Source organism: Grus americana, chromosome 2, assembly GCF_028858705.1.
Source record: "Grus americana isolate bGruAme1 chromosome 2, bGruAme1.mat, whole genome shotgun sequence".
Lineage (NCBI taxonomy): Eukaryota > Metazoa > Chordata > Aves > Gruiformes > Gruidae > Grus > Grus americana.
Genome location: NC_072853.1, coordinates 58,369,771 through 58,388,321, shown reverse-complemented (window position 1 = coordinate 58,388,321; position 18,551 = coordinate 58,369,771). Strand labels below are relative to the sequence as shown.

Below are 18,551 nucleotides of genomic sequence, written 5' to 3'. Positions count from 1 at the left end.
GCCCAAGGAAGAGGGGCCCAAGACAGCTGGCTAATATTCAAGGGTCACCTCCTCCAAGCTCAGCAGCGATGCAACCCAACAAAGAGGAAGTCAAGCAAAAACACCAAGAGGCCCCCCATGGATGAACGAGGAGCTCCTGGGCAAAGTCAAACAAAACAAGGAAGCCTACAGAGGGTGGAAGCAAGGGCAGGTAGCCTGGGAAGAATACAGAGAAACTGTCCGAGCAGCCAGGGAGCAGGTTAGGAAAGCCAAAGCCCTGACAGAAATTAGTCTGGCCAGGGATGTCAAGGACAACAAGAAAAGCTTCTATAGGCATGTCAGTGATAAAAGGAGGACGAGGGAAAATGTGGGTCCCCTCCGGAATGAAACGGGTGCCCTGGTTACCCAGGATATGGAGAAGGCTGAGGTACCCAATGACTTCTTTGCCTCAGTCTTCACTGGCAAATGCTTGAGCCACACTGCCCAGGTCACAGAAGGCAGGGACTGGGAGAATGCAGAACCGCCCACTGTAGGAGAAGATCAGGTCTGAGAATATCTAAGGAGCCTGAAGGTGCACAAGTCCATGGGACCTGATGAGATGCATCCACGTGTCTTGAGGGAACTGGCGGATGAAGTGGCCAGGCCACTCGCCATCATATTTGAGAAGTCCTGGCAGTCCAGCGAAGCTCCCGCCAACTGCAAGAGGGGGAACATAACCCCCATTTTTAAGAAGGGTAAAAAGGAAGACCCAGGGAACTACAGGCCGGTCAGTCTCACCTCCGTGCCTGGCAAGATTATGGAGCAGACCCTCCTGGAGACTATGCTCAGGCACATGGAAGATAAGGAGGTGACTGGTGACAGCCAACACGGCTTCACTAAGGGCAAATCGTGCCTGACAAACTTGGTGGCCTTCTATGAAGGGGTTACAGCGTCCGTGGATAAGGGAAGGGCAACTGAAGTCATCTACCTGGACTTGTGCAAGGCATTTGACACTGTCCCGCACGACATCCTTGTCTCTAAATTGGAGAGACATGGATTCGATGGATGGACCACGCGGTGGATAAGGAATTGGCTGGATGGTCGCACTCAAAGAGTTGGGGTCCACGGCTCAACGTCCAAGTGGAGAACGGTGACGAGTGGCGTTCCTCAGGGGCCGGTACTGGGACCGGCACTGTTCAACATCTTTGTTGGTGACATGGACAGTGGGATCGAGTGCACCCTCAGCAAGTTTGCCGACGACACCAAGCTGCGTGGTGTGGCCGACACGCTGGAGGGAAGGGTTGCCATCCAGAGGGACCTTGACAGGCTGGAGAGGTGGGCCTGTGCAAACCGCATGAAGTTCAACAAGGCCAAGTGCAAGGTCCTGCACACGGGTCAGGGCAATCCCAAGCACGACTATAGGCTGGGTGAGGAACGGATTGAGAGCAGCCCTGAGGAGAAGGACTTGGGGGTATTGATTGATGAGAAGCTCAACATGAGCTGGCAGTGTGTGCTTGCAGTCCAGAAAGCCAACCGTATCCTGGGCTGCATCAAGAGAGGCGTGACCAGCAGGTCGAGGGAGGTGATCCTGCCCCTCTACTCCACTCTGGTGAGACCCCACCTGGAGTACTGCATCCAGCTCTGGGGGCCTCAGTACAGGAGAGACATGGAGCTGTTGGAGCGAGCCCAGAGGAGGGCCACAAAGCTGATCGGAGGGCTGGAGCACCTCTCCTATGAGGACAGGCTGAGAGAGTTGGGATTGTTCAGCCTGGAGAAAAGGCGGCTCCGGGGAGATCTAATTGCGGCTTACCAGTACCTGAAGGGGCCTGCAGGAAAGCTGGGGAGGGACTGTTTATCAGGGAGTGTAGTGACAGGACAAGGGGTAATGGGTTTAAGCCGAAGGAGGGTCGATTTGGAGTAGATGTTAGAAAGAAATTCTTTACTGTGAGAGTGGTGAGGCACGAGAACAGGTTGCCCAGAGAGGTTGTGGATGCCCCCTCCCCCTGGAAGTGTTTTAAGACCAGGTTGGATGAGGCTTTGGGCAATGTGGTCTAGTGGAGGGTGTCCCTGCCCGCAGCAGGGGGGTTGGAACTAGATGATCTTTAAGGTCCCTTCCAACCCAAACCATTCTGTGATTCTATGATTTATACACATTGCTAAGATCCTCCCCCCGTTCAAGCCTTCTCTGCTCAACACTAAGCAAACCCGGCTCTTAGTCTCTCCTTGCAAGACAGGTGCTCTGGTCTCTTCACCATCTTCATTGCCTAGCGTTTTACACCTTTGCTTGCTAAATAAATGGCAGTTAAGCTCATCTATGAAAGCTAGGAAGCTGTTATTTTAGGATTCAGCCTATTTTCTTAAGTTAAAAGCTTAACTCATGACATTTGATTTTAAATACTAAAAATGAAAGTAGAAATCAACAATTAAAGAAAAAATAGATAACTTTTGCTCCATAAAACGTTGTGCAAACGTACAACTCTTCTTCCTATTATTTCTACTTCTACTTTTAATGCTTCTGAGAATCCTGACTCAGTTCAGGACAGTTGAACTAACACCTGTGAGAATTTATCCCTTAAGACAGCAGTGGAACCAGGAAGGCAACTGATTGACATAATTTCTTGACATGGAATTTCCTAACAGTCAGATTAGTAGCTAATACACTCAGTTCTTTTCTAAGAATTACAGTCTACTCAGAAAATGAAGATTCTCATGATGCTTAGCCAGGGAATAAATTCAAATCTAGAAGAACTGATAAGGCTATCGAGTAGATAAAACAAAAAATTGACAACCACCTAATAAGAGAAATGTCCTGCTTGCTGCTGCAGATATTTGTTTCCAACCTCTAGCTTTGCAACCCGACTATGCCTGACAAACACCTTGCTAGCCAACAAATCTGTCCCAAAGTGTTCAGCATCTGAAGTTCAACAGGTACAAGCAATTCCAAGACAACATCTACAGATGTAGATGTTAAACATAACAGGACTAGGCAGGAACTTTTTGTCACCTATATAACAGGATCTTAAGAAGAAAAAACATGCAGACTCAAGAAACAACCTATGCAAATGTATTCCTTATAGTGTTAAAGTTAACCCATCTTTATTTTGATTTTATGCTACGTTATCTTAGCAAGTAGGATTTGTATAGGGTTTGGACATTTCTTTCCTTTTTCAGGGCTCCAAGTGCTACAGCAACTTGTCTAAACAAGTGACAAGTCCATGTTAAAAACCAGGTCTCCGCCAATCCTCCAAAGAAATCCTCCCAGTAACGGACCATTTCATTCGAGGAAGTGCCAGGGGTGGGACTGGCCTCAGCACTGATCATTCTTTTGATGAATACAGCACACTGAAAGGCTGGCATATGGGTTGGACAAGGAAAAGGCCACTAAGCATTCATAAAATATCTGTATTTTCATCCCAGACATCAAAAATTCATTACAAGGAATGAAGTGGTTACAGTCCTACTAGGACTACAACAACAAATGTACTTTGGAAGTGCCTATGGGAAAAAAACAGTTTCTTTAGATGAAGAATAGGAAGTTGCAGATAAAGTGAATGGTGTCATTTGAAGAAATAGTTTAAAAGTTATCATAACAGTTTAAACAGACTATACAGAGAAAAAACAGTGAGAAGAGCAACCCAGGTATTCATTAAAGTCACTCTCATTATAGAGCTAGCTCTTTCACTTGTAAAGCAAGTCAATTTTCATCACCGAGATTAAAATCTTCAATGAAAGGAAATGCACTTCAGTTAGGCATTATTCAATAGTCAGTGTTATCATTATATTACCTGTCTGATTGCAAAAGACGTCCAGGAGACTGCTGAAATCCAGTCCGATCAAAAGCGCAGTATCCAACCACAGAAAGGATAACCTTTCGCATATTTGCATAGAAAAGACGGATATCATTTGTCCCCCGTGGGATATCACATACTAAAAATGAGAGTAATAGAGCAATTCTAATAAGAACAAATCTATAATACTGAGAAACTACACAAGAGAGATTTGGGATATTGACCTAGTTAATCTGTTTGCTAAGATCATTCAAAAAATTAATTACTATCATTTCAGTTATCAGGCATAAATCAACATTATCATGAGAAGTAACGTATAAATCTCAATAACACCAATTTTAACTGTATAATTATAAGAGATATATTCTCCACCTTTATACAAATGGTATATACTAATCTGATTCTATACCAAACTAAAGTTTTACTTTTTTTACCCTACAAATAAGACTCATACATTCGTAAGGCTTCACAGAAACAGATTCAACTTGAGATAACTTATTTTTCAATTACTCAGTCTATTCAATCTAACACTTCATTATTTAATTAATTATACCTGTAAATATCCAAAAGGTCAGGAATGCAAAAGTATAATTTAAAAATAATAAAACATTTCATTCAAATGTTTAATAATCAAGTCAATGTTTTCTCCTTTGCTCTTCTCCTTTCTCCTTTGCTTGAGAAGTGAACACTTCTCACACAGGATACATTTGATCCAATCATTATTTCCTTTGCTGCGTAGTAGATACCAGGGACAATTACTAATATTTGTATATAGCTTCTACAACTCAGCTATGGATAAGACAGAGTAACATCTGTTGTAGAAGTGGTTTTAGTTAGAATTTTCACGCATGCAGAAACTTGTTAACAAAGCTAAGTCTTGCAAAAGGATGTCTAACAGAATGTGGGTTTGGGGAGAAATTATTTATTTATTCTGTCATATGTATAGCAAAATTCAATATGGAAATACATTCTTTCTTTAGTATGACCATTATTTCTACTCTAAGTTCCTTTTATTCCCCGCCCCCCAGCTGAATTCCATTCAATTAGGAAAATCCCAGTTTTCAAATATCCCATTAAAATATTTAACTCTTACAGCCTATTTCATATTCACAAATTTAAAATATCAAAATGGCTATTCATGATATCATTAAGATAACTTTGAATGCCAAGGCCACAGTGCACACAGTTCCAGACCCAGAAGTGTCAGACCCAAATCACAACACACCGAAACAATTTTATATGAAGGCTTAGATTCTGTAAAACATAGTGAAGTACATCATATAATACCTAGAAATGCACAAGAGGATCTTGCAAAGAATACATGACCAGAATTCCTTCCATCCTCTTTAACAATACATCCATATGCAAACAAGATGCTAATATGCACTGCAAACTAAATTCATTTTGACCACTCAAGTACAGAAGTCACAAAACATTTCAGACTGCTTTAGAATAAAAAGTTGCAGGATGTTAAATATCAACAACCACTGTCTCTGTTCAATTAGTAATTGAAGCATACTTTAGCAACTAGAAACAGATTAGATGAGTATGTAAAAGGTATTCGATTAGTGCAGTAAACCACAGTGTTAGAGAGTAGCTGAATGTGGTAGCCTGATAGAGGTGATGCTGCCACTGGTACAACCAGTAGCAAGGTTGAGCATGTGTTCCCAGCAATCACGTACACACACCCCAAACATGCACACGCACACGCACACGCACACACGCAGACACTCAGACACAGATTCACAGAATCACAGAATGGAAGGGGTTGGAAGGGACCTCTGGAGATCATCTAGTCCAAACCCCCTGCTAAAGTAGGATCACTTAGAGCAGGTTGCACAGGATCACGTCCAGGCGGGTTTTGAATATCTCCAGAGAAGGAGACTCCACAGCCTCTCTGGGCAACCTGTGCCAATGCCCAGTCACTCTCAAAGTAAAGAAGTTTCTCCTCATATTGAGATGGAACTTCCTGTGTTCCAGTTTGTGCCCGTTGCCCCTTGTCCTGTCACTGGGCACCATTGAGAAGAGTCTGGCCCCATCCTCTCAACAGCCACCTTTTAGATATTTGTAAGTATTGATGAGATCCCCTCTCAGTCTTCTCTTCTCCAGGCTAAACAGACCCAGCTCTCTCAGCCTTTCCTCATACGAGAGACACCTGGCACTCACACAAACAGCACCAATGGCCTCATCTCATTCCCCTCCTTGGCTGATCAAGATGAAGGCTCATTACTGGCAACATACACATGTACAACGTGGATCCCTCCAGCTGCTGGCCCTGGACCACACCAACTGATGTGATCAGACTGGTGAAAAACTGACACCACACTATTTCAAACACCAATGCTCGTATGCAATTTCTTAACAGGTTTTTCAAATAGCTCTGTGGATTAAGGCAGTGAGGAATGGAGACCAAAACAGTCCAGGGATCCAACTTTACATTAAAAGCAATCCTTACAGTCAAGACATTCTATTCTTTGAGCTTTTTTTCAGCATCATCTCTTTAAAAGTCTTTCATTTAAAAGACCAAAAAGTAAAAAAAGCATTTAGATGTTGAAAAAATAACTTTTCACCTAAAAGATAGCATTTTATAGAAAAGAAAAGAAAAAAAAAAAGACATTTCTTAATTCTAGAGTACTACTATTAGTTCCTCCAAAGTATTTGAGTAAATAAAGCATTTGTGACCAAACAGGAAACAATAAGTTATATTTCACAAATTCAGGAAAGTACACACTCCAAGAGAGACAGGAAAACATTAAGATGCAAGAGGTAGGCCTTGTTTCTCCCAGAAATAAAAAAAAAGCTACCATTAGCAAAACCCTAGTAATAAGGCAATAAAAAGTAATCAAGGATGTCTAGGCTCTAACACTGGCTTAACAACTTCAGAGCATATTCAAGAACCCAAGTATCTTATCTTCACTAGGATTTCACCTCAACCAAGATGAATGATCAACAATTTTTACTTTTCCAAGTAAAGACAACGTACAATCTATAGGGAAAGAATTGGACTACCACATTTATTCAGGTGTAGTAGCCTTAGAATGGTAAAATATTTCCATATGTGACTAGAATGAGTTCAAGAAATAAGGTTTGACAGTACACTTGCTCATGACAGTTATGGGATTGAACAGGGTTTTTTTGGGGTGGGTTGGTTTGTTTGGTTTTTTGGTGGTTTGGGGTTGTGGGGAGTGTGTGTTTGGTTTTGGGGGTTTTAGGACATTTTTACAATATACCGCATTCTTTTTTAATTAATTCCTTGCTAACACAAGAAGTTAAAAAAAGTTATTTAATTTGGGAAGGAACATATATATATTTTAGTGCCATCAAAGTTGCCTGCTCGTCAATTTTCAAATGTAAGATACACCTGTGTACAAAAAAACCTGAATCTCTTTCTCAATTATTAAGGCAGCAAATACTGTCCAAGTAAACCAAGCATTTTTAATACATAGACTGGGGTTTCATTTTGTTAAGAGAAAAGTTCTGTATATTGTTTAAATAGACAGGCATTGAATAAAAGAAAGCAAGTTCGGTCCAAATTGAGACTTTTGCTTCTACATTTATCAAAAAAGAAACAGTGTAAAAATAACTAAGATTCAAGCCTAAATGCACATTTTCCACCCAAAAACAAGTGTTACATTTTTCTTTTAACAAGTCATAGGCTTACCTTCTGTCACAAGCTGCTCCCCTTGAAATTCTTCATCAAATACCATGTTTCTCAATAAACTGTTTTCTGGGATTATGTGTTTTTCTACCTCAGGTTTATACATCATAGCTCTGTTAAAGAGATAAAGAAACAACAGTCATTAAATTACACAAAGTATTGGAAACAACAGTTTGAAAAGATTGGTAAGAATCCACCATAATTTTAACTATCATTTTTCAAATATACCAAGTTCAAATCTGTGAGCATTCATTTAAAACTGAAATCTTTTCATAATCTTGAAATGGTTAAAGAACTACCTACTTTATTGCTGCACAGTAAATGAACCACTGAAATAATGGCTACCATATGCTTGTCCTTCCAAGATACTTGCTCTCTGCTGTCAGTCACACTTACCTAGATTTCTGATAAGTACATCAGGCATCTGAGTGATTTTTAAATCACCACAGGAAGCAGGAGAATGCTATTTCAGTTGCAAGTGAAAGCCTTTTGAGGGTAAAAATTGACTACTCAATGGCAGAAGGGCAGCAGGTGCCAGCCAACAGCAGGAACATAGAGCCAAGGAGCATGACTGCCAACAGGACAGAAAAGACTGGGAGGCACAGAGATATAAATAGTCCTGGGAAAAATGGGAAGCTACAAGCCAGTAAGAGGAAACCTGGCACTCAGATAGGGTCAGAGCCCTGGAGGTGGAAAGCATACCTCAGCACTACTAACTCTCAGGTCTAAGCTACTTACCAGACTACTGACTATGTATATTTTTGGAGTAAAGAACCTGAGCCACAAGTTGGCAGACTAGGCAGACTACTCATTTCACATTCCTGCCCCTAAGTCCCAAATCATCTTCTCATTCTAGTACACAATGACAGAACGGGGTTTGACTGGCTTACAGTACTCAGTCATTTCAGGAAATAAGCATCTCGTTCAAATTATCAAGGGAGACTTCAGAGAAGCTCCCAGCAAGAAACAACCAACTAGACCACCATGTTCAAGAACCAAATGTCATGCCTGCTGACTAATAAAATCAGCAGCAAATCATTTCACTCACGTACCAATGTCCTAAGTCTGAATTAAAAAGTTTCCAACACTACCCATATAGGTGCATCAAGCTTCTCAATGGGTTTTCTGTTATCAGTAGATCAATGCTTTTTCCTAAGTATTTTTGCCCTTTGAGAAGGATTCAATGACATTGCCTCACACAAAAAAAAAGTTCATACAAAAATCAGTAACAAGTATCTTCTGAGATATCTAAAATAAGCCAATTTTCTATCAAGAAGGTGATAGAATGGAGCTTTTATTCAAATTCATACAAATTTAGCCACGTTTAACACTTTATTTGGACAACAATACAGTGACTTTCATAAAGTTTTAGGCAATCACATTTAAAAGCAATAGTGAAATACTGCCATTGTGAAATTGAGCATGGAATGATGATCATCAGCACCTTGGTGCTCTGCCTATTCTTAACATTTTGCATTATCACTAATACACAGCACAAGTGAAGAGTGCCAATTATGTCACTGAAAGCAGAGTATGCTCTTTTTGTGCATTTGAGTTACGCAAATTGAAATGCAGTGTAACATAGCCTCTAAGCTCAGTAAGATATATTCTACAAATTTCATCAGTGTCTTATGAGCATACGTGGATGTTACTTCACATACACACGTACTCAAACACTGTCTTTGTCAACAGAATTCAGCAAACTAAGATGCAACTCTTGTTCAAAACTTAATACTACTGAATTTCAGTAATACTCCTTTCATGAGCCTTTTCTTTAAAAATTAAAGCTACCCACATATTGGAAAGAGAGATACCAAGATAGAACTCAATTTTTTTCCAATACAAAAAACCCCCAAAATTTTCCCCAAAACCCAACACACTCAAATTCAAGAACATAAAAAGAAAATAAAACTCTTAACTAGGATTGTAGGTACAGTATGCAAACAAAACCACAAATAAACAAACCAACCTCCCCCACCAACCAACCTACCAGTTCTAAGACTTACTAGATCTCTCCATATCATCCATGTCTTTTGATTTGCTATTTTTGGAAGCATGTTAAAACAATACTTATGATAGCATACACCTCTAGTTTTAACTTTTTATTAAACATCTGTGTCTGTTACAATAGCAAATTACATCTTACCTACGATACTGCTGCCTAGAAACTTCATCTCCACAAAAAAAACATACTGTTGATACCAATGTGTTTGTTTTCTGGAAGTTCTTTTCTTTTTCCATTGGATTCCATGTTATAGTAATCATCTGATAAAATAAATAAACAACATACTCAGGAAAAAATATTGTTAGCACTAGCATTTAGAATATGCGTCAACAAATTACTGCAATACAAGTGAAACAGGATTTAACACAAGTTAAGTGAGATTTGAATAGAGAACTATTCGGACACATTCTCATTGATCACATTTATTGTAATTTAAATTAATAAAACTTCCTCAGAATCAGGTATTATACTTACCTCATGTGTTCCTTCTCTTAGTACAAACTTCTCTGGAGATACCATCATTACCTGAGGATCCATAACTGTTTTTGTCCGTAGGTTTGCAAAGCACAGTGCTTTAACATAGGCAGCCCGAGAACCTATATTTCTGATGTGGAAGGAAGCTTTCCTTGATCTTGTAGGCAATAATCCATCCAGTGTTACCATGTAACTATCTGACAGTTTTTTAACATTTTCTAAAGTTATATTGCTTGTTCCTCCATATCCAGATAATGGTATCTGGGGTGGGAAAAAACAAACAAACAAAATCACCAACAAAAATACTACTTCAAATGAAAGAAAGCTTCTTATTAAAACTTCTGTAAAACTATGGTAAAATATATAAAGAGTTACATAAAGACAAATGAAAACGCTTAAAATGTGAACTGAAAAGAGCATGCAAGAAATAAAAAAGCCTAAGTTTATTCAAACTTTAAGTTTGTCTGAAAATTAATTTAAGGTCTACCTATAAACCAAGATAAGTCCAGATTTTTTTACAGTTCTAGAGTTAAAATCTTGGGCTACTTTTAACGTAGTACATAAAAATCTTTCTTCTTCCTTCACAAGGGGAAAAAGTGCATGCAAAACTGAGGCTAATGTTCAAACTGTAAAATTTAGCGCTCACACAGTCTTTAACAAGTGTACAGACGGTGTATATCTTGAAAGGTTTCAACTTTTCGATAGAAGCAGCTATTCAGTACCAGATTTAAAATAATTATAAAAATGTATGTTAGAAATCATTAGAAGTTGTTAGGACTCTTACAGTAAACTTAATTCCTGGCTGTGATCGAATCCCCAGCTGTTTGATTTCCAGCTTTGCAAAGAAGCAAGTTATTCGAGTAGGTGCAAACATCAAGTATATGTTAGTATCTTCTTTGGGACGGATTTTGAGTTCCCAATTACTAGTTAAGCGTTCTTCTGATCCGAATATACTTTGCAGCTATAAAAATGAAGACATCGAAGTGAGTGACTACGATAGGAAAAACATAGTAATAAGACTTCAACAGTAACCTAAACTTAACTTCTTCAAAACCTGGATTAACTCAGTTGACAATGGCACATATTTAAGGTTCCGATGCTTAATATGCAACAGAAAAGACCAAGTTCAAGATACTTTACATTCCCACAATATATTGATGCCTCTCAGTTTAGACCACAGAGTTTTTGCTTTCAAACCACAATACGGTAAGGCTGAACTTAACCAGCACTATATTAATTCCCTCTCAGTTGAAGATTTTAGATATCGCATCTGAACATCTGAGGAAAAAAGGGGATATAGATGTATGTGGACTATGTAACAACACAAACAAAAAAAAAACCCACAACCAAACACACCCCTAGTTTTGGTAATCCCCAAAAGCTCATTCCAGTTTTCCTTTCCTTCCTCCCTCACGTACACAAAGTCCCTTGGAGTGAGGTCTAGAATCCCTCCTGCAAGAAGGGCCACTGACTGTTTACTCCACCACGTATTGACTCTGTTGTGCTACAGCAGCTTAAAGAGCTGTAACCTGAGCTCTAATTTGCTGCAGCACTGTTAAGGTTTCAGCTCTTCCTAAGGTGCCAGTGTAGCATAAGCTCTGCTGCCGTGTCCATCTTGGCAGTCTCAGAGGAAATACACAGCCTGCTAGTCACTGGCATTTATAAAGAACAACCCTTCAGGGCAAACACATTTTTATTATAAATGTATCCTGATAGCTGTCAAACACTGAAGAGAAATTTTCACGACAGTTACCTGAAAGCAGTCTTGATCCTGGCCTCTTATCAACAGTCTTAAATGCTGAGTGACAGATGGAGAGTCATTTCTTAGAGTTAACTTCTGCTGGCTGAAAAATGTGAAGTTTAGTTATATTTTACAGTAAATGTAAATTAACTGCATATGTGTATTCATAGAAACAATGAAAATGGGATAGTCGATTTGTAAAATCATTTCATGGGGAAAAAAAATCACCTCTTGTTACAACAGAATATGTGAGCTGGAAAGTTACTTCTGTATTCTCAAATTTACAGATCTTACAGTATTATACACCATTACACATCAATCCTCATACAGCAAAACACCCTTAAAATACATATAATTACAGCTTTTCTGAAGGTCAAGTATTGTACTTAAGTTTGAACTTTTAAAGCAAACAGCAGTTGTGTCAATACGAAAATTCATTAAAAAAACAACACTTGAAGACACAGTTATAACTATATTATCCAGATCCATTTAGTTTTGCAGAAACAGTGGCAGACACCGTTTTGTACTCTGTTGGAACAGAAACTTTTAAAATAATTTCAGCTTCCTAAAACCAATGGTGAATCAAAACTATTTTTAAGGAGGAACAGAAAATAAAAAGGTAGTAGCATACAGGGAAGAGAAAGTGATTCCCAAACAGCCAAAACTACTCTATTAGAAATACACTATGTTAACAAAACAGAAAAAAAGGAATATAGCTATCAGAAACTCTTCTTAGCTACAAACATGGATCACTTTTAAACAACCGGGAACATTATTTGATTGCTCAAAAAGTTCAGTATCAAACAATGGGAGATTAGTCCCTAAAGTAATACTTACTAGCAGTCTAAAGATCTGCAAAACTTGAAGCCGTTACGCACAAAATAAACAAAGTATATCCAGACAATCATGAACAGTTCCATTAAATCATGGGAATACTGAAGCTGTAAACTTGAAACTAAAAAAGTTCAGAAAAGAACTAGTCTGAAGGCTAATTAGGAATGCAATGGATTCTGCATCACAAAGTTTTAGCATCAGAACACATTCAAATTCAAATCATTTAACTCAGGTAAGTTCAACAGCCTGTGCTATTCATAGAATCATAGAATGGTTTGGGTTGGAAGGGACCTTAAAGATCATCTAGTTCCAACCCCCCTGCTGCGGGCAGGGACACCCTCCACTAGACCACGTTGCCCAAAGCCTCATCCAACCTGGTCTTAAAACACTTCCAGGGGGAGGGGGCATCCACAACCTCTCTGGGCAACCTGTTCTCGTGCCTCACCACTCTCACAGTAAAGAATTTCTTTCTAACATCTACTCCAAATCGACCCTCCTTCGGCTTAAACCCATTACCCCTTGTCCTGTCACTACACTCCCTGATAAACAGTCCCTCCCCAGCTTTCCTGCAGGCCCCTTCAGGTACTGGAAGGCCGCAATTAGATCTCCCCGGAGCCGCCTTTTCTCCAGGCTGAACAACCCCAACTCTCTCAGCCTGTCTTCATAGGAGAGGTGCTCCAGCCCTCCGATCAGCTCTGTGGCCCTCCTCTGGGCTCGCTCCAACAGCTCCATGTCTCTCCTGTACTGAGGCCCCCAGAGCTGGATGCAGTACTCCAGGTGGGGTCTCACAAGAGCGGAGTAGAGGGGCAGGATCACCTCCCTCGACCTGCTGGTCACGCCTCTCTTGATGCAGCCCAGGATACGGTTGGCTTTCTGGACTGCAAGCACACACTGCCAGCTCATGTTGAGCTTCTCATCAATCAATACCCCCAAGTCCTTCTCCTCAGGGCTGCTCTCAATCCGTTCCTCACCCAGCCTATAGTCGTGCTTGGGATTGCCCTGACCCGTGTGCAGGACCTTGCACTTGGCCTTGTTGAACTTCATGCGGTTTGCACGGGCCCACCTCTCCAGCCTGTCAAGGTCCCTCTGGATGGCATCCCTTCCCTCCAGCGTGTCGGCCACACCATGCAGCTTGGTGTCGTCGGCAAACTTGCTGAGGGTGCACTTGATCCCACTGTCCATGTCGCCGACAAAGATGTTGAACAGTGCCGGTCCCAGTACCGGCCCCTGAGGAACGCCACTCGTCACCGTTCTCCACTTGGACGTTGAGCCGTGGACCCCAACTCTTTGAGTGCGACCATCCAGCCAATTCCTTATCCACCGCGTGGTCCATCCATCGAATCCATGTCTCTCCAATTTAGAGACAAGGATGTCGTGCGGGACAGTGTCAAATGCCTTGCACAAGTCCAGGTAGATGACTTCAGTTGCCCTTCCCTTATCCACGGACGCTGTAACCCCTTCATAGAAGGCCACCAAGTTTGTCAGGCACGATTTGCCCTTAGTGAAGCCGTGTTGGCTGTCACCAGTCACCTCCTTATCTTCCATGTGCCTGAGCATAGTCTCCAGGAGGGTCTGCTCCATAATCTTGCCAGGCACGGAGGTGAGACTGACCGGCCTGTAGTTCCCTGGGTCTTCCTTTTTACCCTTCTTAAAAATGGGGGTTATGTTCCCCCTCTTCCAGTCGGCGGGTTCTCAGATTACATTACCAGGCTGGATTCTGCTATTCTTAATGGATGATTTGAAGAAAAACAAGCATACAGATTTATTTCTAGCAAGACGTAGGTGTCAAAAGAACTAACAGAATTTTTCCATCAACTTGCTTGGAAAGTATTTTCCACTACATTTCTACTTACATAACATTAATCTTGCAGAATCAGATATTATTTGAATAATAATTAAAGAGTCCTGAAGAATATAAAAAGCACAAACAAGATCACAATTTGTTTCCAAAAATTTCTTGCACAAAAAACCCCAATTGTAATATACTGCTTCTCTCACTCGAGTCACAAAACAGGTTAGTTTATCACCTGTGGATTATTAATGTGAACAGGGACAGTAAGGAAGTTTTCCTTCAAATAAGTGCAATATAAAATACTTAACATGATATTCTATATGAATGGCTGCCCAGCTTATACTTACACTGATGCTCCAAGTGTTACTCCTCCCCAGGCAATGAACTGCTTGTTGGAGAGAATGGGTGGGATGTCTGAGCACCCAGCAGCTGTAGACACAGGTCTATTTTCTTCAGACTCTGCCTCACCTTTTATCACCACTTCATACTGAGGCCCAGATGGCAGCACAAGGATTTTCAAAGTGCTTTAAAAGTAAATAAATAAATTTAAATCCTACCACAGAACAAGATTAGCTGATGAAAACAAAACGTAACTGAAAAAAAAATATAGATAGGCCATTTTAAACTACCTTCTTGAGGGGGAAATACAAAAACTTTTTATTATTTTATGACAAAGGCCAGCTTTAGGCACAGCAAAATTTAAATCCTATGGTTTGTAAATATGCATGCCACGTGTACCTCAAGCAATCTTCTGAAGGCATTTTATCTGGAAACAGTTCAGGTAAGTACTTCAGAGACTACAGAAGGCTTTTCATGATACAGTTTCTACCCTATAGGGCACAAGCACAGTGCAGATGACTACTGCCTACTTCAGGGAGAGCAGGTAAATTGATGAAAGAGAGCATCAGGAGTACAGATTCAAGTAATAAAGTAGAAAGAAATGCACTAATACTGAATAGGAAAGCTGGACCTAACTAGAAAAGAAAACAGAGAAGAAACTAGACACGCTGAAAAACAAAATCCCACAAAACCAAAAAACAGAGGAGGAATGAGGAAAAAGAAAGTGCTAACTAGTTAAGGGGGACACAAGCCAAGAGAGAAATAAAACAAAAGGCTAGAGTATATAGGGAAGGAAGTGGAGATTGGAAGTATCTAACCAATGATACAGGAAACAAGAGAAAAATCAATCAGAAAAACAAAAGAGGAAAAAAAAAACCCAAGGAAAAAAAAGTATAGGGCAGGAATGAAATCAAGCTTTTAAAGAATAGGCTGAAGCATTTGCTCTATAGCACAGACTCACAGCAAGGAACGAATCTCAAGACCTCCACTCTAGCTGTCATCCAATTCCTATGATGCCTACTGACAGAGCCCAGCATCCCACCAGAAGGGAACATGCACCCTTGTTACCGCTTTAGTTAATTAGCCTTTTGGCAGCATTTGCAAGTGGACTGCAAAATTTCCAACCCTACTGAGTACCCTGAGCCTGTAAAGCAAAGCAGTTATGCATAAAGCCACAGGAAAGCAATGACTAATCACTTTGCATGCTTATCCATTAGGATCATACTGTCATTAGCACAGAACTTCTCATTGTTTAATACACCGAGTAGGCTCCATTAAACCAGACTGTGAAGCTGAACATATTTTGGACAGATTCCTTTGTCCATTCTTGCTCTATGATAGCAGAAACTGGAAAACACGTAACAAAAGAGGAAAATCTGCTCTGGAGAAATGAGTCTGACCCCTGCCATTGCCAAAAAACTCTTACATGACACCAGAATGGTCACTTGAACCAATCAAGTCTACTTCACAGAATGAAGTTCAACAGATGCTAACATGCAAAAATATGAATGCTTACATCTGCAAACAGAACATGTACGTTAGTGTTGTACAGGATTTACAGATGAACTTTTATTTCATTATGGCAGCCAAAATTAATGAATACTTTTGATTCTGATCTGTGCTTGAGTATTTTCATATGTAAAATAGAAATCATATTCCCCTTGTCTCAGGGGAGTGAAGAAGAGGGAAGAAACTGAAGGGGCTGCTGAAAATAAGTATTTTAAAGCTTTGCTGTACTTTAGAAACAAGTACCATATAAAGGGTTTCAGGGACTTACTCCATTTATTTACACTAAACAAATCTCAGGACATCTGTTGATCTGTGATGGGAAATATTAGCTACTCATTAAGCTACATACAGCAAGAGAGGCAAGGAACCTAAGAACAGGTGAACCCTAGCAAAAGTCTACTTTGTAACAAATGAGGACTCTCACAAAAACAACTGAAGTCAAAGTTTCCCTTGCAGGTAAAACTTTCAATTTGTTCATGACCTTAAAGTCCAAAGTAGCTCTGTTTAAAACAGGCAGCATAAAATCAGTTTTGTTACCTTTCTGTAGTCATTAAATTTTTTGGAAAAAACAGGACAGTCACTTCTCGTTCTTCTCCAGGAAGAAGGAAGAGATCCTCAGGTTCAACAGCAAAACAGCTGTCCTGATTTGATGTCTGAAGGTGGGCAAGGGAGGGTTGGTTACTTATTTTAAGGGAGTAAACATTTCTACAACATATAATACAATTTGGTTGTGCATCTGTCACACATACAGTTCAGACAATTCAAATGCACCTGGCACCTTCAGAACTTTCCCATAACTCTGCACTTAAATTCTTCTAAAAAGTTGGACGCTATAGTAGAAATACGTCTAAAAGAGGCATCTTAAGACATCAACTGTGTATACAACATTGAAGGGGCCACAGAGAGAGTTAAAGAATTTAACAATAAATATAACATGGCAATGGTACACCACTAGTAAAGTAACATCACTAGTCTCAACGGTGGTACCAACCATTACTGGTATCAATTAGTATCCAGGATCATCATGTTAGTGTGGCATTCGCAATTCTAGTCATGCATCCTACTTCTATGGCCTGCGCCCCAAGAAATGACAGTCTAACAACATGCAATTTTATTTTATTTTTTTTAAATGTAAAAGGGACCAACTCCTCCTTCTGTTGACTTTGAAATGCTAGTTTCAAATGTGTCTAGTTACCTTTCAGTCTGGGACCATACTTTCCATGGATTCTCAAGAAAATTGAAGTCAAGTAAAGAAATCACGTATCTGAGAAGAACTCATACTTGAGTGGGCAAGATGTCCACTGAAAACTAATGCAGCTTTCTTAGGAAAGAAATATGTTTCCCAATGCTAATATTCCTTGCTGCTCTAAGTGGGCTTTACTCTACTAGCTAATTAACATCTGGTATGCAGCACAGGATTCACTACTTTTACATATTTGTTATCCACTTGTTAAAATCTATTTCTTAAAAATTATAAAAGTATTTTTCTTAAAAAATTATTTTCTTGAGGTAGAGGACAATGCTTCCACCCCTCCTTCCTCACCTGTGCCTTCTGAACATCCTGTAGCCATCGATAGTGACACTCCAATTGTGGGATTCGTTCCACCAAGTGTCAGTAATGGCAACTAGGTTGTAGCTTTTAGCAGCACAGTGGCTTTAACTCCTCCTGTTTGCTGCCCATGCTTTGTGCATTGGTGTAGAGGCATGTCAGCTGGGCTTGTCGCTTTCTTAGAGGAACACCCCTTAATTCCTTCGAGGTATTTCACTGGTGTTTCCCTATTGGCTCCTATTACTCCATGAGCCCCCAGCTCATCTTTGTAAGACTTCAACTGTGCTCCAGTGCAGCCAGCACATCTCAGAGCAACAGGCTGAGGGCCCTCACTAGCACCCCATCCTCTAACCTTGGCACATCATCCTGCAGCTTGTCGCAGGCAAGCCTGATGTTATCCCCTTCCCCCTTCAAGCCTAGTTTAAAGCTCTGTCAATGAGCCCTGCAAGGTCCTGGGCAAAGACCCTCTTCCCCCTTTGAGAAAGGTGAATCTCATCTGATGCCAGCAGGCCTGGTGCCACGTAGGCCATCCCATTATCAAAAAACCCAAAATTGTGGCAGTGACACCAGCCATGGAGCCATGTATTGATAGACTGGGTCCATCTGTTTCTTCCAATGTCATTGCCCGCAACTGGAAGGAGAGAGGAAAAAATAACCCGTGCTCCAGATTCCCTTATGTAAACTTGTAAACCTTTTGTTAAACCACACAGTTAAGCTAGGATCCCAAGGCTCTGATCTGGTTTCAATGGAACCTTAACAGCACAAAGCTCATGATTTCAAGAGGGAGAAGCCAACCTACCTTAACTTTCAAATATACACCAATGTTTCCAGCATTTTTCAATGGCAGCTGCTGTTTGGCTGTTGAACCCACACTAGTAGACAGATATATTGTCTGGAAAACGTA

The 18,551-nt window shown here is 40.4% G+C and overlaps 1 protein-coding gene across 1 annotated transcript in view; it reads right to left on the bottom strand.

The window, feature by feature from the left end:
- CEP192 (centrosomal protein 192) overlaps positions 1–18,551 on the bottom strand; it is a 94,686-nt gene that overhangs the window by 22,061 nt on the left and 54,074 nt on the right. Inside the window, exons 35-43 of the mRNA XM_054814184.1 lie at positions 18,447–18,539; positions 16,636–16,751; positions 14,598–14,774; positions 11,637–11,727; positions 10,668–10,844; positions 9,884–10,144; positions 9,551–9,669; positions 7,408–7,517; positions 3,744–3,885 (exon numbers count right to left, since the gene is read on the bottom strand). Coding sequence (XP_054670159.1) covers positions 3,744–3,885; positions 7,408–7,517; positions 9,551–9,669; positions 9,884–10,144; positions 10,668–10,844; positions 11,637–11,727; positions 14,598–14,774; positions 16,636–16,751; positions 18,447–18,539 — 1,286 coding nt within the window. The remainder of the gene's footprint in view (positions 1–3,743; positions 3,886–7,407; positions 7,518–9,550; positions 9,670–9,883; positions 10,145–10,667; positions 10,845–11,636; positions 11,728–14,597; positions 14,775–16,635; positions 16,752–18,446; positions 18,540–18,551) is intronic.